At 33.6% G+C, this 20,699-nt stretch overlaps 3 protein-coding genes across 8 annotated transcripts; 1 reads left to right on the top strand and 2 right to left on the bottom strand.

The window, feature by feature from the left end:
- Window positions 1-598: 598 nt before the first annotated feature.
- On the top strand, window positions 599-5,887 carry LOC120072648 (extra-large guanine nucleotide-binding protein 1-like). Of its 2 annotated transcripts, none has more exons than XM_039025074.2 (8): window positions 599-2,443; window positions 2,537-2,674; window positions 2,749-2,853; window positions 2,954-3,130; window positions 3,375-3,552; window positions 4,219-4,460; window positions 4,616-4,779; window positions 5,075-5,887. In XM_039025074.2, exons 1-8 carry the CDS (start codon window positions 1,136-1,138, stop codon window positions 5,661-5,663), a joined length of 2,901 nt encoding a protein of 966 aa, XP_038881002.2. In that variant the 5' UTR covers window positions 599-1,135; the 3' UTR covers window positions 5,664-5,887. The 2 variants fall into 2 exon arrangements, with proteins under 2 accessions (XP_038881002.2, XP_038881001.2); XM_039025073.2 differs by having other exon boundaries at window positions 4,216-4,460.
- A 115-nt stretch (window positions 5,888-6,002) lies between these two features.
- On the bottom strand, window positions 6,003-8,968 carry LOC120072649 (putative B3 domain-containing protein At5g66980). 2 transcript variants are annotated; one of them, XM_039025076.2, is made up of 5 exons: window positions 8,491-8,968; window positions 8,134-8,325; window positions 7,132-7,510; window positions 6,896-7,029; window positions 6,003-6,453 (listed from the first exon to the last, which is right to left on the bottom strand). In XM_039025076.2, exons 2-5 carry the CDS (start codon window positions 8,218-8,220, stop codon window positions 6,154-6,156), a joined length of 900 nt encoding a protein of 299 aa, XP_038881004.2. In that variant the 5' UTR covers window positions 8,221-8,325; window positions 8,491-8,968; the 3' UTR covers window positions 6,003-6,153. The 2 variants fall into 2 exon arrangements, with proteins under 2 accessions (XP_038881004.2, XP_090168075.1); XM_090311949.1 differs by having other exon boundaries at window positions 8,167-8,325; window positions 8,491-8,625.
- A 722-nt stretch (window positions 8,969-9,690) lies between these two features.
- Window positions 9,691-17,318, bottom strand: LOC120074618 (uncharacterized). 4 transcript variants are annotated; one of them, XM_039027787.2, is made up of 15 exons: window positions 16,965-17,318; window positions 15,546-16,167; window positions 14,742-14,878; window positions 13,202-13,277; window positions 12,943-13,079; window positions 12,773-12,862; window positions 12,585-12,695; window positions 12,453-12,506; window positions 12,317-12,370; window positions 12,106-12,231; window positions 11,932-12,030; window positions 11,494-11,595; window positions 10,588-11,412; window positions 10,160-10,491; window positions 9,691-10,064 (listed from the first exon to the last, which is right to left on the bottom strand). In XM_039027787.2, exons 1-15 carry the CDS (start codon window positions 17,046-17,048, stop codon window positions 10,058-10,060), a joined length of 2,856 nt encoding a protein of 951 aa, XP_038883715.2. In that variant the 5' UTR covers window positions 17,049-17,318; the 3' UTR covers window positions 9,691-10,057. The 4 variants fall into 4 exon arrangements, with proteins under 4 accessions (XP_038883715.2, XP_038883716.2, XP_038883717.2 ...); XM_039027788.2 differs by having other exon boundaries at window positions 11,494-11,592; XM_039027789.2 differs by having other exon boundaries at window positions 13,202-13,271.
- Between the last annotated feature and the right edge of the window lie 3,381 nt (window positions 17,319-20,699).

Genomic DNA, 20,699 nt, shown 5'->3' with positions numbered 1-20,699 from the left:
ATTCAAGGGTTAAATTTTTTTAAAATCGAGAGTACAAAAACTAAACTGTCACAAACCAAAGTTCAGAGACTAAATATTTACTTTCATGAAAAGTTTAAATATTTTTTAACCGCAGTTAAGCTATGTTTAAATTAACATATTTTTAGAAATGTTGGAGATGTAGTTTTTAAAAGGAATTTTTTTTAGATAAGAAAAAAATGTCAAACTCTTTATAGAAATAATAAAAAAACTGATATTTATCACATAACATAAATAATAAAATTCTATCAGTTCTATTTTTAATAGACAGCTTCTAACTACCTCTATTAAAAAAATAAATTTTACTATTTTATGAAAATAAATTTTCTTATTTTTCTATCTTTAAAAATCCCTATTATAAAAACTAAACTTAAAAATGTGAGAAATGAAAGTAAACTCCTAATTTTTTTTTGGAGTAGATATCAATTAAAATCTAAATGAAAAAGTACATCAATTAGAATAATAATTTATTTTTTAGTAAATCAATTTCGATAATTTGTCAGTAATATTAAATGTTTTTGCTTAATTTCATTTAACACCAACTCAAAATATATAAATAAAACAATCATTTTTCAACAATATCGTTAAAGTAGTAAAGAAAAAAAAAAAAAAAAATCCAAAAGCTTTCCTGTCACTCTCTCTCATTTCCAAAAAGCTTTTTTTTCCCCTCTCACCCATACAGTGCGTTCTCTCATCCCCACCGAATTTGGATTTTCCAGGTTCATCTTCTCTCTCTGTGTCTCCTCTGATTTCTTCTTTGTTTGTTCAATCCTTCTATTGCGTGTTGTTGTTTACTCGTTTTTGTCTTCATACTCTTCGCTTCTGAACCAAATTTTGTTCCCATAACCTCTCTGTGCACCATATCTTAACTTTGCCTTGCTTGTGGCTCATTTTTCTTTCCTCTTTATCGCTTTTGGTTGATTAAAGATTGCTGAAGCTTCGGTTTGGATATAATTTGATAGATTTTTTAAGGGTACACTGTGTCTCTTTTAATTGCTTGGTGGGAGAGGAATCTGTTGCTTCGTTAAATGCTCTATACTTTACCGCTTTATTTCGTATTGTTGGTAATAGGGTTAGAGTTGAAATTAGGGTTAGGGCCTTAGATTTCGGGATCGGAATGCCTCTGGTGGAGGCAATGGTTTCGGATCCTGTTGATGGTATACAGTATTCGTTTGCCAAGGAGTATAAAGGTCCACCGGTGCCGTATGATCTTCCTCAGGCTCTTCCGATCAACGTGGAGCAGATTCCGGTGGCTGCGGTGGTAGCTGAGGTTCCATTTACTCATAAAATGTCTTTGCCGGTTGTTCAACCGATTTTAGCGCAGGATGTTCTGAGTAAGAAGTTCTCTAAAGAGTTGGAACCTGCTGGAGGGAAGTCTGTGGTTTCACCTACATCTGTTATTGCCTTTGATCGGAGTACCGAGGATAGTCACAGGTGTCTGTCGAAGGAATCAGATTCTGGCTCTGAAAGAACTGTTTCACCAACTTCTGTTATTGCCTTTGAGGACAGAGTAGTGTGTAATCATGGGTGTCAATTATCTGGTGATTTGAGTAGTTCAGGTGCTTTGGAGTTTTCAAATGGCCAAATTGTTTCTGGCGAATTGTCGGATGTTGGCAACTGCTCCAGGGTTTTTGCCTGCTCATCAATCAGTCAAGGAAATTCTTCTGAGTTATTAGGTGACGCTGGGAGCTCTTGCACGATAGAGTTTTCTGGAAGCTTTAATAAATCGCAGCGAAGCTCAGGTTCTTTGATAGCTTCAAATTGTAGGAAGGAAAGCATAGATTTCAATGATATCAATCAAGTTGATTGGGTCTCCACAGAATCAATACTGAGTACGGACTATCCATCTTCCCGCGTTTCATCTATGAAAGTTGTAAATGAGGGAGGTGGTGATGGTAGGCGGTCAGCTGCAACATTTCTTGACCCTGAGTCTGATTATACATATAATGAAGAGTATAGTCAGGATGGGCCAGAAACATTGCGAATGAGAAGAGAACCACTAAGAAAAGGAAAGAGAGGATCTTGTTATCGATGCTGCAAGGGGAACCGGTTTACTGAAAAGGAGGTCTGCATTGTGTGTGATGCCAAGTATTGTAGCAACTGTGTGCTTAGAGCTATGGGTTCAATGCCTGAAGGTCGCAAATGTGTTACTTGCATAGGTTTTCCTATTGATGAGTCTAAGCGAGGAAATTTGGGAAAATGTTCCAGGATGCTTAAGAGACTGCTGAATGAATTGGAGATTCGACAGGTTATGAAGGCTGAGAAGTGTTGTGAGGCGAATCAGCTACCACCAGAGTATGTTTGTGTGAATGGGGAACCTTTATCTTTTGAGGAGCTTACAATGCTACAAACCTGCCCCAACCCACCAAAGAAGCTAAAACCAGGAAATTATTGGTATGACAAAGTTTCTGGTCTGTGGGGAAAGGTGAATCTTGTTACCATGAGTTTTCCTCCTTTTCTTTTATTTTCAAGACGTAATTCTTGGGTATGCAATTAAATTTTCTAATCTATTTGACAGGAAGGACAGAAACCTTCAAAGATAATTACGCCTCATCTTAACATCGGTGGGCCTATTAAGGCAGATGCTAGCAGTGGAAATACAAAGATTTTTATAAATGGCCGAGAAATTACAAAAGTAGAGCTCCGGATGCTGCAGGTAAATTTTGTACCTGTAACCTTTGTCTCTAGCATAAACTTCTAAAGTTAAAAGGGAATATTTGATCGTTGTAGTTGGCTGGAGTTCAATGCGCTGGTAATCCACACTTTTGGGTCAATGAGGATGGATCGTACCAAGAGGAGGGTCAGAAGAACACCAAAGGGTACATATGGGGGAAGGTACTATCCTGTGCAAATAGACAGTTAATTTTGATTTTAGCTTACATATGTAGCTATAACTGGTCATATACTTGTTTTTAACTTCTTGATTACATTTTAGGCTGGAACGAAGCTTGTCTGTGCTTTGTTATCACTACCGGTTCCTTCTAAATCTTCAACTTGTTCTGGGGAACCAGACAGCAACCTTGTTTACAGAACTTTTCCTGACTACCTTGCTCTTCAAAAGCTCCTTTTAGTTGGTTATGATGGATCTGGGACAAGTACTATATTCAAGCAGGTAGTCTCTAATTGGTCAATTGAGTATATGGTGCATCGTACCAATATCACTAGATTGTCTTTGGACAGTTCCATTGGTGGTTATATTATGAGAAATGGTGCTCCATTTATTTTATCTCTGAGATAATGTATGTACTCTGTAGATTTCTTTAGTAATCTCAATTTTGTCTGCATTGCACTCCTTGATTGCAAATCTTTAGTAGTCCAATCGAGTTGGCAATCTCATTTTCTAAATGCTTTTGCAGGCCAAAATTCTATATAAGGATGCACCTTTCTCTAAAGATGAACGTGAAATTATTAAGTTGAAGATCCAGAGCAATGTGTACGGATATCTTGGTATAATTCTTGAAGGCCGTGAGCGATTTGAGGAGGACAGTTTGGCTGAAATAAGGAGAAAACTATCTGATGAAGTTGAGCCTGCTGGTAGGAGTTATGATTCTTGCCTCAATATCTATTCAAGGCATTAGACAAAGTTACTGTTCATGTGCTTTCTAGTTACCTTGAACAGCAATTTTGGATAATGACTTAGGCTTTTTAGATTTAGCATTCAATTGTCCGTCAAATGCACAATTAGTGTTGAACAGTGAGCTTAAATAAGGAAAAATCCTTATGTCTTCTGGGTCTCAGCCTTGGGGCACGCATGGGTGCCCTTTGGATCAATGGGAGTGGGCCACCAGTACTGGGTCATCAGGACAAAAAACTGATCACCTTGAGCCTGGAGCCAAGGATATGAAACCTTTACTAAAGACATCAAAAGCTTTGGGCTATGTATCGATCTAACTATATATGTCTGTGTGCGTATGGATGTTATTGATTTTAAGTGAAAACTCAACAATGCTAGATTTAGATCTCCAGACAAGTTGTGGCTGGCTCTGTGTAACAGGTTTCCATATACCATGCTAAACTGTTTGACGACTGGAGTGTGGAGTGGTTAATTGTTTACACAGTTGTGCTTGCGTAGCTCCTCTATGCATCGTGTGTAATGAGACTGTTAGACTTTGCTGGTGTTAGTAGTTAGCATTATTATTATTATAAAAAATGCTGGATTGGTATTTAGTTTGTTGAAACAACATTTTGCACTAAAAGCAGGGAGCTCGAGTGTTGATTCTGACAAAAGCATATACTCAATTGGGCCAAGATTGAAAGCATTCTCCGATTGGCTTCTCAAGACTATGGTATCAGGAACTTTGGAGACTATCTTTCCTGCAGCTACTCGAGAATATGCACCGTTGGTTGAAGAGCTATGGAATGATGCTGCTATTCAGGCTACCTACAAACGAGGAAGTGAGTTGGAAATGCTGCCAAACGTTGCTCATTATTTCCTAGAAAGAGTAAGATCTTATAGTATTTATCTGAACTAATTTAATTTTTTTTAATCTTGAAAATCTTTTACGTTCCATTAATTTTGTATATTGGTTTACTGCAAAGCCGTAAATGTTGCATGTAGTAATTGCCGTTATAGATTCTAATATTTTATGTTCTTTAGGTAGTGGACATTTTGACAACCGATTATGAACCTTCGGATTCAGATATCCTATATGCAGAGGGTCTTATTTCATCCAATGGGCTTGCTTGTGTAGATTTCTCATTTCCACAACCTGCACCTGATGATGATATAGACACTGCCGATCAGCACAACTCTCTGCTTAGGTGAGTAATAATACTTGGAGGTATATCTATTTACTTGTCTTTCCCGAGTATGAGTGCCTTACGCTTTAGCATGCTCTGTTCCTCCAGTAATTATTATTATTATTTTCTTTTTCAATTAGCTTCATTAGAATTCTCAAGTATTATTTATAAACTGATTATTTAGTGTGGTACTTTTGGAAAAAATATGGAAAATGAGATAATTCTTTATATAACATTGGTTTGTATTGATCTCCATGTTGAGTTAAGGGTACCCGTTCAGTCATTGCTGATTGCACTCGTTTTGAATGTTTGTCAGGTATCAACTTATTAGAGCCCATGCAAGAGGAATTGGTGAAAATTGCAAGTGGCTGGAGATGTTTGAGGACATTGGGATTGTTATTTTTTGCGTTTCTCTAAGCGACTATGATCAGTTTGCCATTGATGGAAATGGGGATTCTGTGAATAAGATGTTACTTAGCAGGAAATTCTTTGAAAGCTTGGTTACTCATCCGACCTTCGATCAAATGGACTTCCTTGTATTACTGAACAAATACGATCTGTTTGAAGAGAAGATAGAACGGGTACCATTAACTCAGTGCGAGTGGTTTGACGACTTCCATCCAATGATCAGCCGCAACCGCTCTAACAGCCAGAACACTATAAACAGCAGCCCCTCGCTAGGGCAACTTGGTTTCCACTACATTGCAGTAAAATTCAAAAGACTCTTCACCTCATTAACTGGGCGGAAGTTGTATGTTTCACCTGTGAAGGGTTTAGAGCCCTACAGTGTCGATGCAGCTCTTAAATATGCAAGGGAAATAGTGAAGTGGGATGAAGAAAGAACCAACTTTAGCTTGAGTGAGTACTCAGTCTACAGCACAGAGGAAAGCTCATTTTCTCACTAATGCTTTTAGATCAGCGGTGACGTGTAGAGTGGGTAAAAATGTTATACCAATACTAATTTATGCTGTTGTACATATGATAGCTTTGTAAATGAACAAGATAAGCCTGTTCCTTCCACAAGTAATTGCAGCTGTAAGTTTGCAAAATACCATTTTGGTAGTGGCAGAGAATTAGTGTTCAATTTTCAATATTATATTCTTACCTATTTTGGGGTAGGTTTTCAGAACTTGCCATCAGTGTTATTGCTTCTTTTAGCTTTTCTTATTCGAGCATCACTTTTATACAACCTCTCAAATCTCAACTCCTTTACTAGAGTCTTTGCAAACTATCCTTGAGAGCAATTATAGAAACTAAAGTAAAATATCATTTTTTAAAGAATAAGATCCCAAACATACTCTAAACATTCTGTTTAGAACTTAAACATTGAAGTGTGTACAGTACAGCAACAAAATTATTTTTTACAAGGAAGATTCAGATGCAAGATACAATGCATCATTCCTCTTGCACCATTGTTGTCTGTTTTTCTTGTTGAGTTATTTCGAGGCTGCGCATGATTTTCACCTTTAGTTCTCCACAAATGTTATTCGAACCAAGAACAAACTCAAATGTACATTCGTCGCCTGGTATCAAACTATTTTCCCTGAAGAAAGCAGGCCAACCAGTGGTCAAGGCAAACCGACCACGGCTAATTGGCTTCGCGGTCACCACCCACGACCTGCCCATTTCATCTACAATAACCACATTTGGCTTCAGCAAGATGTTATGGGTAACTATCGCCGGTTTAGGAATATGCTGCAATCACAACCCATTTCATTAGGAAAACCAAAGAGAAATACTTGGGATAAAACTGCAGTCTTCTCCTCTGCAATGTAAGCTTCACTACTGTCAGTTGAAGAATTAAGAACACTGAACTCTATAGTCTTTCAAGTTAACAAAAGTAGAGTAATGCTAAGCATGAATTGATTCCATAAGCAAGAACTCAGCCTTTTCATTGAATTTCCAACTGCAAATTATACCCACTAATAAGAGAAGAGAAAAGGATACATTTCCATGGGTGAAGGCATTATGAGATTATAAAAACCAGCAACTTTAAACATCTTACATGCAATCCTTGAATGTATCAGAGATCAATGTTTAAGCTACAATTTCAATCATTTTCCTTTATTGTTTTTATCAGACTATCATAGTTATCTTTAAAATGCTAAAATAAAGCTATCAAGATCAATGAACTTACAATGGAGTTACGTGACCAATGCCTAACTATGTGCTCGAAGGTTGGTGATTTTGTCGAAATATGTTCTGTGTTGTTAGAGGGACTAAGTTCTTCAAGATTTGATGTTGATCTTCTCTTTGATTTAGGGGCATTGCCTGTAAAGTACCAAAAAAAAATTGGGGCATTTAAATACACGTCTATGCATGAAGAAAATGAGAAATATGTTGAGCAAAAATGTGGTTATGAAAACTTGTCACCTGAACCAGTGGATCTAACTTCTGAATCACTTCTTTTGCAACGAGTTAAGGATGTACTATAATCGTGCTCAGATTGGGGCTCATCTTTGACCTTCGCAACTGGGAAAGGAGTACCGGTTCTTGATACTAGCTTTTTCTTGCATCCATTTTTACTAAATATCTTAACATCAAACATATGACTCCCATCGTATTGAAAAACTAAAAACTCTCCAAGTTTCAAGAGGTGGCTGTCAACAAATTCTTGCCAGCCATCCTTGAAAAACACAACATTCTTCAGTTCTTCCAAGGTAACATGCCAAGATTTTCCGCTTTGATCTCTGATAACAGCTTCACTTGGTATCCTTCCATTAAAATACTTCACAAAAGCAGGTGGTATACTCTACAATTCAAGACCAAGAACAAAACTTAGAGGCGTTGGTCATTTTTACACCTTATGTACCTTAGAGATGAATATATCCATACATAACCTGCAATACAGGATATGGATTCACATCTCAAGACTGCAAAGAATGCACTAAGGAGGACAAAGCAGAAAAAGAAAAGGAAGATTTCTGAATAAAGCGTCAGTTGTAAATTCTCTCAACTGCAAGAAAGCCTACATTTAAGGGATTCAAGAGAAGAGAAAGAAAAATCAACAGTAGCGGTAAGAGAAACAAGACGAAGGAACTCAACAATGCTATTGTCCATACTGACAAAAGCAAGCAATTTTCCTTTTGAGAAAAAAAGGAATAGCATTTTAACATGAAATCCATATTATGGAAACTCACACCATCATAACATATCAACATTGCCCAATCTTGCTGTTTCCTGCTAAAATCTACACGAAGATGGTAAAGGGTATCTTGTTTTACATTATTCTATTAGCTTTTCTTGTCAGAACAGAGCACAATTTTCTTCAATATCTCCATGAAACTCCAGAAGCACAAAAATGGGTCTAATTCCATCAACCACAAAGAGAGAGAGAGAGAAAAAAAAAAAAAAAAACAGAATAGAGAGTTATACCATACGCTCAGAACTGGAATTGGGGAAAAAAACCTTGAAGAACTCGAGGCTAGAAGAGATTCTGCTGCTGGAATCCACTATTGCCATTAGACCCTTGGCCTTGCTCAACGAGAAACCCTTGAACCCACCACAAAAAATATCAAAAGAAGGCCTTTTTTATTTGTTGAACCGAACCCTCGATAAGAACTTGAACTTGCAAAAGAAAAAGTACACTTTTGGTCAGTGGGTCAGCTTGCTTGTGCTTAACTCTGCCCTCATTCCCAGAAGAGCCTTTTTTTTTTCCACTACCTTGAAAAATTACAAGTACTTCTCTGTAAATTCCAAATATTTATTCAAAATTCTAAAATGGGATTTTACCCAAATAAATGAAACGGAGTTGTCGAAGCCCCAGGAAAAGGTGTAGCAGCTGGTCTTCATGCATCAGCTTTGACAAACAAACCCTTTGAAGGGAACTATTTAATCCGAAAACCCTTTTCAAAGTATATAATCAATACAAAGAGAGAGTCTTTAAGCTTTATTTGATATGCTTCATTCAATCACGTCATAATCAGAACCAAGTCTTTCATAGGTCTAACACAGATTCTTTAAGATTCGTTAGTCTATATCTTCCCATTTTTTCATTTTTGAAAGATAGATTTGTTCACATGTAGGGTTATATTATAAGTATCGTAATCTATTCGACGGTTTTTTTTTTTCTTAGTAAAATAACTCAACTGAATTTGTGTTCACAGGATCATAAAATTTCAAATCAATATCTACTAGATCTATGAGTTTTGAAGACTAAGAACATATTAACACAAAGTAACATATTAAAAACAACCATAAAAGTTTGAAAACCAATATTATAACTCTAGTCAATTGTTTATAAATAGAATTTTCTCCACATTGTCAACAAGGACATTTTATAACATACTTCATAAAAAAAAAAATTGGAAAAATATTGATTTATACCTCTTAATTGTATCAATGAAAATCTTGAAATAATAATTATATCAATTTAAACCCTAAATGTATTAATTTACACCCTTCAAATTTCATTACCATTACATTTGAAAATCTTTCATGCATGAATTCTCAAATAGACTTCTTCAAATGTCAGTTTTACAAAATGAACAGTAGTAAATACATAGACGGTTTCGAAAGAAAATAAATTTTGTCCAACAGTCTCAATTAATTCATTTATGAAAGATAAGATTTGGGAGTTTAATTGATATCGATACAATTATAAATTTCACAGAAGTTCAAATGGAACATAAAGAAGGGTATAAATTGATACAATTAATTTCAGAGTTTAAATTAATATAATTGTTAGTTCAGTTTTTTAATTGACATAACCACAAAAGTTTAAAGTATAAATTGATATTTGCCCTAAAAATTTACTGGTTCATCTTCATTATCACATTTTCCATGTTCTCCCTTTTACTTTTCTCATGATTTTTTAGTATCACAAATTGGAGTATATAGATTTGAACTTTCGAGATCGAAAGAAGTATAACCCACTTGAGATATTCTCAATGTTTTCGAAGAGCTAAATATCAATAATCATTAAATTTATACTTTGGAGGGTCCTTATGAGCCAAAAAATGAATTGATCCTCAAGAGGAATGTTCTTAACAATTAGATCCACAACCAAATACATAATTGTCCAGTTAGTATATTTACCATCAATCAAGGTCAAAATTGAACACACATCTTGTTAATGAACATCAAACAACTACTCCTTTTGCAGCAGGAGAAGGGTAGATTGTTCTTCATGTACTTGGGCATGATGAACTATTGAATCAATTGGAGTTGCATGGCTTCTTTTCCCACCACCGTCATCGCGCATTGCCATCTTGATTGTCAAACTTTTTTTGTGTAATTTTCAACAAAGATGTTCCGTCTTCATCTTCCTGGTAATCTTTATCATAGTTTTCAACATCTCCTACTTTCTTTGATTCAAAAGTTCAAGTCACAAGAAACAATACATGAATATATATAAGATATACACATACGAAAACAAAAGTTATTTTATAGAATTATTTACCTCATCTTTTCAGGATCTGTAGCTTCATTTACATTTTCACACAATTTTGAAAAGAGATTCTTTAGGTTATCTATGTCATGAACCAAACTGCCCAAAATTTCCTCTATGTTGACTATCTTAGTGAACAAAAAATTCCCCACGCCATCATTTGGAACAGACGGAGGTCCTTTCCAATTACAATACCCCTTGTTGTATGAAGTTCTAGCATCGCTGTTGTGTTCTTGATCCAACTGTGATTTAATCTTTTCTTCTGATGGCTTAACCCCACCAAATGGTATCATATATGGCATTTCCATTTCAGTTTTTGTTGCTATAAGAGGCTGAACATCAAACTAAACAAACAAACAAAAGAACAGATGCCACAAATCAGTTTGTTAGGAATTTTCAATTACCGATTACATACACCGAGTATATGTTAGCATACTCACAGAATCAGATTGAAAAACCTTCTCTGAAAGGTCCTTCCACTCTGGATGAACGTCTGCTGCCCAATTGTTCATTCTGGGTGTGCCAAAAGAGACCCTCGTTGCGACAAAATTTGAATTTAACCCGAGTAAGGGGATGGTCTCATACGCCCACACAAGTAAGGCAAATGCACATCCGCCAATCCCTATTGCTGAAGCATCATTGCTTTTTATGGCTTTTTTCACAAAATCTATGGTAATCTCATAAGAGATTCGCCCCCATGGATACCTATCAAACTGTTCCTTGTCGTCCACTAATAAGGTATATTCATGATTTATTCCTGTCCTTATTTGCTTACCAAGTATAAACATCTCTAGAATGTATAGCTTTGCCATTTTGACGACATCTTTGTTTCTCCCTTTATCCATTTCTGTGAACACCTCGTGTAATTTTGTCCTTTTAATAGTTTTCTCACCACCAAAATACCTCTTATTAAACTTACCTTTTTGAATTTTGGACATATCAATTTCCGGTAATTCTCCGCAATTCAAACCTGTTATCAAGGAAAACTCCTTCATCCCGAACTTATGTATTCTACCCTCTAGATTGAACCATAGTTCGTTGCGGTTTTTAGAACAACATTGACGTCTAACCAAATGATAAAAGAGTTGGGATGAGAACTTGGTGATCTTCAAGTCTAAAAAATCTCCAAAGCAGCTTTTCTTGAACTTCTTTAGTTGCCTTTCATTCAATGTATTCTTTATCACTGAGATAACATCAAGCTTACTATACAAGTTTATTCGTTGAGTAGTCGACCAGCTACTCCTCGGTAATAATAAAGGGTACTCCTATCATCGGAACATAAACAAAATTAAACGTTGAAAACTATATAGTATCTAATCAAATTGAAAAATAAATAAATAACCAACCTTATAAACATCCACCTTATCATCATGTTCAGAAGGCGTACTAGAAATTCCTGATTTCTTTCCCCTCTTTGCTCGTTTTTTTCTCTTACCACCTCCATCCTGCTTTTACGGGTATATATATACACCTAAGAACTTCATTATCTAATCTAAATGTAAATGGACATTTAAATTATAAAAATTTAAATCTCGTTTGATAACTATTTGATTTTTAAAATTTGTACGGGTCTTTTTTCATAATTTCTTTACAATAGTCTTCACTATTCTTAGCCAATATATATATATATAAACTCTCTTTTAGTTTTTAAAACTTCACATGAATTTTGAAATACCAAAACAAAGGAAATCAGAAATGGAAGTCATATTTATAAGCTTAAATATGGACGTTTTTCTTTTTCTTTTTCTTTTTTTAAATAATAAAAATTAATTAATTAATTTTACCTTAGATTGTCCAGAAATGTTCTTCGTTTGCTTCGTTCCCACATTCCTCCTGGAGTCCTGATCAGTATCAATTTCGGACGTCTCTTCGTTGTGTTCTTGCTATAAAATATATGTTTCAATAACACATCAATAACAAGTAATTTGAAAGCTTACAAACTTGGGAATAAAATCTACCACTTCAAAGCTCGTCGTCTCTCTCGATTTTCTTTTTTTCTTCTTTCTAGTAGCCTCGACAGTTGTAGGGGACCGTTTTTCCCGTTTGATATTATTCTCTTCAATATCAAATGAATTCCCGCCAAGCTGTTTCAATTTTGGCAGCAAGTAAGAACTAAGAAAGATATCTAAACGTCGTAACTAATGGTAAATGAAAGTAATATATATTTACCTCAGTAGTACCCATATTATTCTCTTCATTATCATCACTCGAATTCCCACCAAGCTGTTTCAATTTTGGCAGCAGGTAAGAACAGAAAGATATCTAAAAATCATAAATAATGGTAAACGAAAGTTGAATAAATTACCTCAGTAGTACTCTCTGTATTTTGCTCTTCAATATTGAATGAATACCCACCAACCTGTTTCAATTTGGGCAACAAGAACTAAGAAAGGTATCTAAAGTCATAAATAACGGCAAATGAAAATCATATATTTACCTCAGTAGTTTCCATATTTGCTGATTTCCTATTGTCTTCTTTATCTGTTTGAAGGGGTTGATACTCCAAATACAGTATTTCTTGCGATTGACTAATAGGTAGTTCATTTATCTGTTGATTTAAAATCATAAAAGAATAGTTATATATCCCATTTATTTATGATTCTTGAATGAAGATGTATATCTTACCATGTCCATATCAACTCCTCCACTTTGATTATCCCCTTGAGGGTCATAATCTTCTTGAAAATATTGATCATTTTGTTGACTATCAACTTCCTATGGATAATGTAAATGTTAAAAGGTCATCCACAAGAATATATTTCAATGAGATCCCAAGACAGAAGATTATGCTCTACCTCATGATCAAATTGAATGTATTTGGGCTCTTGACTTGCGGACGTTGAATGAAATTGGCTACAAATCATCGCCCTACTATGTTCTTGAAATTGGCTATACTCCTGAATGTACTTTGCGACTTTTGGATATATTCGTACTGTATAAATGACCCAAATTTATCACAAGGTAATTCTTTTTTGCTAATTTGTGAGATTGGTTAGTAAAATCAGTTCATATACCAAAAAGAAAATTGAAGAAAACAAACAAAAACTTATTTACCTGGAATTATCTCGAAAGGTTCAATCCTGAAATTCTCTATTCCAAAGAAAGGCATATAATGCAAGTGCTCCTTCACCTTAGATTATCATTGTTAAATGTAAATGGAAAATATATTTCGTTGTTTCACGTTCTAATAAAAATCTAAGTTTTGTCATTTTATGCATTTTTGAGTATCTTGATTACTATTATCTCGAGTTTCGAAATATATTTAACTAGTTAAGATAAAAATATCATCATTATACAATCATAACTTTTGGCACCTAAAAAAGGAAACTTGATTTTGGCACCTAGAAAAAGAGTGCTGCTATACATCCTGAACTTGAGTTATCTATATTTATTGGTAAACACTCTCTACATGTGAGTTTGTAGTTATTTTGATTGTTAGAATGATATTCTAAGTGTTTAATATTTGTAAGCACTTAAAAAATCTAACAATTTTATAATTCAATATTGCTTCCATATAATTTAATTCATGAGGCGCAAAACATGTGGACTATCAACTTGAAATGACGCTGAAACGATATTGCAATTTACAAGGATGGCAAGGATTTAAGCTCTGGATCTCGTTATATATATAATCACACTAAATTCACAATGTTTAGATTGACAACAAAATTTGACAAAAGAGAGAGGGACTTGTCTGATTTTCCCTAGTTAAAGAAAAACAAAATCACTGTACAATGAAATTTTGGTTCTGCTATGCACTTCTTCAACGTAGGGCAAGATAGTGGCGTGTAATTTTGACATTTAATTGTTGGCATACATTTCCCGTTTCAAGAACAAACTCAAAGTCACATTTGTCGTTTATTTTCAACTTATGGCAGGAGTAAAATTTAGACCATCCAGCATTAACAGAAATACGATTTTGGCTGGTGAAACAGACTGTTGCTGGCCACAATTTGCCCTCTTCATCCCTAAGAACTATGTTCGGCTTCAACAAGATGTTCTCATCCCTCACCACACGTCCAGAAATATACTGCAATTCAATTCAAAACCATGGCATCAGAAATGGCATTCTCTCCAACATCACTGAAAGCTTCAGACAAGCATTTGATTGCCTGTAATCTCAATAGTAGCACAGTCGGAAACACAGGAATACTCTGATAGAAATTTGTTGAGTACATTTTGAAAATAGAATCAACTTCAAGTTTTTTTAATTTAGTAGTGATTTTGCATTGAAATATCCAATGTTGGAGACCCTGAGTTAAATCCTTGCCATATCGTTTTAGCTTCATTTCTATATTGATATAACATGTTGGGCCTTATGAATAGCATTGAAATCTGAGCTCATAAAGAGGTTACATCATAATCAAATCATGAGAAGCTCATAAAGAGGTTACATCATAATCAAATCATGAGAAGCTCATAAAGAGGTTACATCATAATCAAATTATGAGAAACTGGACATTCAATGCAACATCCAACTCAATTTCACATATGAGATGCATCAGCTTACTATAAGTTAGCAAGCTTCTCAACTATAATAGTACTATTATAATCAAGATTTCTTAAGAAAAGAAGTTTGGAGAGTAATACTCACAATGGTCTGACTCGACCAATGTTTCATCATCCGCTCAAAGAAAGGCCCTCTTGGCCTAACCTGTCCTACAGAGTTCGAGGCATTATCCAGTCTACCATGATTTGAAGCTACAATGCTTTTTGACTTGCGAACTATCTCTACAAAGCATAGTTGAAAGAATTCTAAATCAGACCGAGAGATAATATATGAAACGAGGTATATTTTTTCAATAGAGATAAATCAAAATTCGATGAAATAATATATAGGAATTGAAAAGAAGAATATGTTTGGAAATCATTCTTGTTTTTATTCTTCAAAAGAAATAAATGTTAAGAATCCATTTCGAGTATGTAACTCTTTTAGAGGAGAAACAAATTTTATTGATGAATAGCAGACAAGGAGTTTAGTGGTCTCCAAACACCAAGATGTAAATTACCAAAGAGATCTCTAATTAGAAATCAAAGAAGATAGACTAATCCCTGAAAGGACGCGTTTGTTTACACTAATACAGAGCATAAAATAATATCAAATCAGGAAGCTACATTGAATATGTAATCGATGAGCTAAAAACAATAGAGGAACAGTCTCATCGAATTTTGAAAGTTTAGGAACAGTACAAAAAACAAGAACATCTTGTTCAAAATTTGGATACAATTTTGCATCATGTTTCAATAAGTGAGAAACTAAGCAAAGAAGAAAAGACCAAAAGTACCTATTTTCCCGAAACCTGAAAATAGGAATAAACAAATAACAAGAAACCGAAGCACTACAAAGTTACAAACCAGGCTCTAAGTGAAGCACACAAGTAAAACAAGAAGTACTCACCTGATCCATCTTGTAATCGCTTCCTCTTGCGAGAAATTGAAGGTTCCACATCTTCTTCCTTAACCACAGGCTCTTTTTTTACCTTAAAAATTGGAACAGAATTACCAGCATCTACTACCACAACCTCCAAATTTGAAACAGAATAAGCAGCATCTGCTACCATGGCCACCGTATTTGAAACAGAATTACCAGCATATGCTACCATAGCCTCCAAATTTGAAACGGAATTACCAGCATTTTCTACTATAGCCTCCGAATTTGAAATAGAATTACCAGCATCTGCTACCATCGCCTCCAAATTTGAAACAGAATTACCAGCTTCTGCTATCTCAGCCTCCAAAATTGGGACAGAACTAGCAGCTTTTGCTGTCACTGCCTTCTTGCATCCATTTTTGCCAAATATCTTAACATCGAACGTAGAGTGACCATCATATTGAAAAACTAAGAAGTCTCCATATTTCAGAAAATGGTAATCTACAAAGGCCTGCCAGCCCTTCTTGAAATACAGAAGGTCGTCCAATTTTTCCAATGTAATACCCCATGATTTTCCCGTATGATCTTGGATGGTAGCTTTTTCTGGAAAGGTTCCATTTAAATGCTTCATAAAAGCTGGAGGTATGCTCTGGAAATAAGAAATCAAGAATAAATGCAAACAGATAACAAAACAAAACAAATCACCTAGCACGTTCATGTTATTTTATTTAACAAAAGCTTGTTTTCAAAATTAATCAATACTGTCATACAATAAGATAATTAGTTATTTCTATGAGTACAGAAGCCTCTTTCTCTTCTGGTCCACATAGATCAAAATCCTCCGTATAAAAATATAAAATCAATGAGTTTAAACGCCAATTTCATGGAAATATTGGTCGAATGTCGAGGGATATTTCAAGAAAGATCGTGGGAATCACGAAAGCTCATAAAAGTTATTCCCAATTATATATAAATTTAACAACATATTGTTGAAAAGTACAGTTTTGCTATTTGGTCAACTTTTTCATGATATTTTGTTGATTTCCACGAAATTTATTAACATGTTGACCCAGCATGACTAGAATTAAGTGATCAACTCAAGCATGTCAGAACAGAGAGATCACAATGACTTAAATTAACAAAAATAGAAGGGAAAAAAAAAAAAAAAAGAAGCCTTAAGAGGAGCACATGCATCTCTAATATGCCTAATTTTTGTGGTAATACGCAAGTAACTTTTCAGACTATTTTCCGTGCACGTGCAATGCAGAATCCAACAATGGTCAAATACTCAAAAACAGATCAATCCCACATGCTCTTTTGCTTAATACAGAAAAAGTAACAAAGCCATCTATCAAACTCCACTAATCAACCTAAACGGGGGGGGGTGTTGTGGAATTAGGGCACAATGTGGATGATTAAACAGAGAAGACAGAGGAAAACCATTACCATATGAAGAGAGCAAGAATCGGGAAGAAAAACCTTGAAAAACTCAAGGCTAGAAGTGGCTTCCATGCTGCTGTGACTCATCATTCACACTAAAAGAGGTGTCGATGAAGAATTAGATAACAATGCGAAGAACAGGGGAAGATTTTGGTACCGAAACTGCGGAAGAAAGCTTGATAATCATAGACGAAGAAGAATCGAAGGAGTGAAACACAAGACAAAAGGGGAATTTAATAGAATTTTGGTCCCCAGATTTCAGAATTCAGAGTAGAACTCATGGATACGTTACACCACATGCATGCAACTTTCGGCTTGCACTATGAGGTCAGAGGTGAGGGCTAAATTGCTAATCTTTCTAGGGTTTTGGGGATTTTTTCTTTTGTTTTTATTTTCTTAAAAAATTAATGTATTAAAATATCATTTTAGGAATGAACAATTAGGCGTTATCATTGAAACGGTTAAAACCGAATCGAATTGTAAACTGAATTGAAATCAAATTATATTTCCAAACCAAATTAATACGACTCGATTTCAAATCTGAAATCGATTTGAAACCGAAGCGAATCTTTTTTTAATAAATGTATTAAAAAATAATATATATATATATATATATATATATATATATATATATATAATCGTGAAACTGAACCGCTTATAATTTAGAAGATATGAAAGAACATAAACGATTAAAAAATAAAGTAAAACCAAACCAAACATACGGTCTGATTCGGTTTCAGAAAATACATTTTTTAAAATTTATTGTTTGGTTCGATTTAAGCCTCAACTTGAACCGAAATGAACCGTGAATAGCCTAAGAGCAATGATTAGGTATACTTTATTTCATACTCTCATTCTTCTACATAAAAAAAAGTTATAATTTAATATTTTTTTGAAAAAAAATAATAAATTATCACATTGATTTTTAATTGACAAATAGAAAGTAATTTTATCCAAGTTAGTTAAATAATATTGAAATAATAATAATTTCCCTGCTATAAAAAAACTTTATGTAATTAATTATATTTCTAAAATATAAAAAAGACAATAAAAATTAAACTTTTATTTTGAAAAAAAAATATTTTAAAAATTTATTAAAAATATATAGACTAAAATTAAACATTTTAAAATAGAAAAAACTAAAATAAAATGAAAACCATGACAATAGACTAGTGATATTTTAACCAAACATTTATATTATAATTGTAACTTTTTATATATGGGGGAAAATGTAAATTAAAATCTAAGGAAAATTATTCTTTTGGTCCTTGAATTTTTAATAATAAGTGTATTTAATCTGTCATATTTTAGATTGGTCATTTTAATCCCAAACTTTTTAAAAGATTTCTCAATTTAAAATTCCATCAAATTTAAACAAAAAAAAAGTTGATTAAATATACGATTGGAATGCTGACTTGGAAAATTTTATATTTTAACATTTCTCACTCCTTTCTCCTTCTTCTCCCCTCTTAATAGTGGGAGAGAGAAAAAAGCCTTATTCTTCATCCTAATAATCGGCTCCATAAACCCTTTAAACCATCAAACAAACCCCCAAATCAAATTACTAAAACCACTATGGATATGGATTTGGGGGTTTGTTGGGTGGTTTTTAATTAATTCTCAGTCTTTCTATTGACGGGTTAATGAAAAAACCCTCTCTAATAAACCATCAAAACCATCCAACAAACCCAAATTTGAGGATGGTGTTTTCTCTTTCTTACATCTTCCTCTTCACATCTTCGAATTTGTCATCGAGTCTATCAACCATCCAACAAATCCCCTTCCTTTAGCTTCCTCCCTCGATAAGTTGTTGTCAAAGTTGTCGAGAATCGAATAATCAAGTATGAGAATCCTTCTTCATTCTATATGAATCCTACAACGATAATAAGAATAACCTTCAATAAACAAAATGATAACAACCCAAAAAAGCTAAACAGATTTGGCTTGGTAGATTAATTGATGATCAAGAAAAAAGAACTTATTCCTAACTTCAAGATTTCGAACTCTCCACAATCTAATTGATCAAACTAGATTGAAAGTTCTAATACATGCATTCTAAACACAAGAATATAAAGAAAAAGCATAAAGTTTGAGAAAATAAACTCTAATGAAATTTCATTCAAATTCAAAGTGTTGTTCTAAATGTGGGGATTATAGTCCTGTTTAAACTAATTGAATAGACATCATGAAAGGATGCAACCTTTCACCTACATTGGCTACATTCATCTAACACCCTTTCAACTACTCTAATAAATGTAAATTCATAATATTAATCAAATACATGGGATGTTAATAATGTAAATGAATCTGAATTTTTAGATTCATGATGGCTTTTGGATGACCAAATGACTGGAGCTTCAATAGTTGCAACTTTTCACCATTTATGGGAAACTTATCTTCAAAGCAAACATTTAATCCTTCTAGAAGTCTTTTAGCTCTAGCTTATCATTGGTTTATAGGGCATAATGACTGCCTCATAATTAGATTGACTTGGAAAGTTCTCCCATGGATTTTTAGCATGAGCTTCGATTGAGCTGGATTGAGTTTGTTGAACTTCATTTTTCTCTTGTAACCCTTCGTGTTATTCTGTGATGGTCAGTTTCTTATCCGTTTGTTTTTTTGTTTTTCTTTTCATCAAATAGTGCCAATGAAGAGCTTTGGAGCTCACTTGGTTTTGGTGATGAGTAATTTTCATAAAGAGATGGAAACTTTTGCGTTGGAAAAGAGAGAAAACACAATTATAATAAACTAAAAATGATAAAGAGTGTTGGAAATGAAAAACAAGAAAATGGTGTTATTGAAGAGAGATAAAAAAGAGGTTTTTTTTGTCCTCTCTCCAGCTATTAAGACAGAAGAGAGGGGAGAGAAAAATATTAAAATATAAATTTTTTTAAATCATCAAGCCACGTCACCAATTTAGTCATTTTTTTTATTAAAAAAATCCAATGGAGACTTTAATAGATGGATCTTTTAAATATATTCTTAAAAATTTGAAGACTAAAAATAGTCTATTTGAAATTTGAAAGACTAAATACACATATTCTTTAAAATTCAATAACTGAACGGGTATTTTCCTAAAATCTAATAAAATGTTAGGATAATAGCTCCATATATTTGAAAAGTTAATTTTAGGTATTTTAATTTAATAGAAGTCCCCAATTAAAAAGGTTGTTTTAAAATATGATAGAATACACACTTTGCCCAATGGTAATTTGAAATTAATTCCTATTATGATCCATAAAATTTTGAAGATATCACTTTTTGTCTTGATATTTGGTTTTAGTTTTCTATTTGATTATTGCGATTTTAAAAAAGTGATATCGATATACTTGGTTCTCAAATTGTAATTTTATTTTTAGTTGATTTCTTAATTTTGAAATTGATTTCTAATTAGTTTAAATTATCAACAATTCTTTAAAACATTAATAATTAATAATTAATTAAATGTTCAGATTAAAATATTTATAATTAAGTGCAATTTCTCTTTCATTACTTAAAGCAATTAATTATTGTTATTATTTGAGAAATGAAGTATTTTATTAAACCTCGAGGTATGATTTGAGATACATTCATTTACAGCAAGATTTTGAATTCACATGGGGTAGGAATCCATCCAAGTATAATCAAATCCTAGTATTAACCTTTTTAGCTACAATATCAGCTAACTTATTTATATCTCCAGGGGTATGGGCAAAAATTATGGATTCAAAAGAAGGGAAGATTTCCCAAATTTTTTTTCTA

This window comes from Benincasa hispida, chromosome 3, assembly GCF_027475165.1.
Source record: "Benincasa hispida cultivar pf3 chromosome 3, pf3_genome.v1.1, whole genome shotgun sequence".
Classification (NCBI taxonomy): Eukaryota; Viridiplantae; Streptophyta; class Magnoliopsida; order Cucurbitales; family Cucurbitaceae; genus Benincasa; species Benincasa hispida.
The sequence above is the reverse complement of the archived record's forward strand: the minus strand, read 5'-3'. Positions and strand labels throughout refer to the sequence as shown.

Excerpts from the sequence above, each read along its gene's own strand:
- LOC120072648 (XM_039025073.2), top strand. The coding sequence starts at position 1,136 with ATGCCTCTGGTGGAGGCAATGGTTTCGGATCCTGTTGATGGTATACAG. Across the intron at positions 2,854-2,953 it reads AAGGGTACATATGGGGGAAG|GCTGGAACGAAGCTTGTCTG; the intron begins GTACTATCCTGT and ends ATTACATTTTAG. Across the intron at positions 3,553-4,215 it reads TGATGAAGTTGAGCCTGCTG|CAGGGAGCTCGAGTGTTGAT; the intron begins GTAGGAGTTATG and ends TTGCACTAAAAG.
- LOC120072649 (XM_039025076.2), bottom strand. The coding sequence starts at position 8,220 with ATGGCAATAGTGGATTCCAGCAGCAGAATCTCTTCTAGCCTCGAGTTC. Across the intron at positions 7,030-7,131 it reads AGTTAGATCCACTGGTTCAG|GCAATGCCCCTAAATCAAAG; the intron begins GTGACAAGTTTT and ends GGTACTTTACAG. Across the intron at positions 6,454-6,895 it reads ATTGGTCACGTAACTCCATT|CATATTCCTAAACCGGCGAT; the intron begins GTAAGTTCATTG and ends TTGTGATTGCAG.
- LOC120074618 (XM_039027787.2), bottom strand. The coding sequence starts at position 17,048 with ATGATGAGTCACAGCAGCATGGAAGCCACTTCTAGCCTTGAGTTTTTC. Across the intron at positions 12,696-12,772 it reads GAGGAGTTGATATGGACATG|ATAAATGAACTACCTATTAG; the intron begins GTAAGATATACA and ends TTAAATCAACAG. Across the intron at positions 11,413-11,493 it reads ATAAGGTGGATGTTTATAAG|GAGTACCCTTTATTATTACC; the intron begins GTTGGTTATTTA and ends TTCCGATGATAG.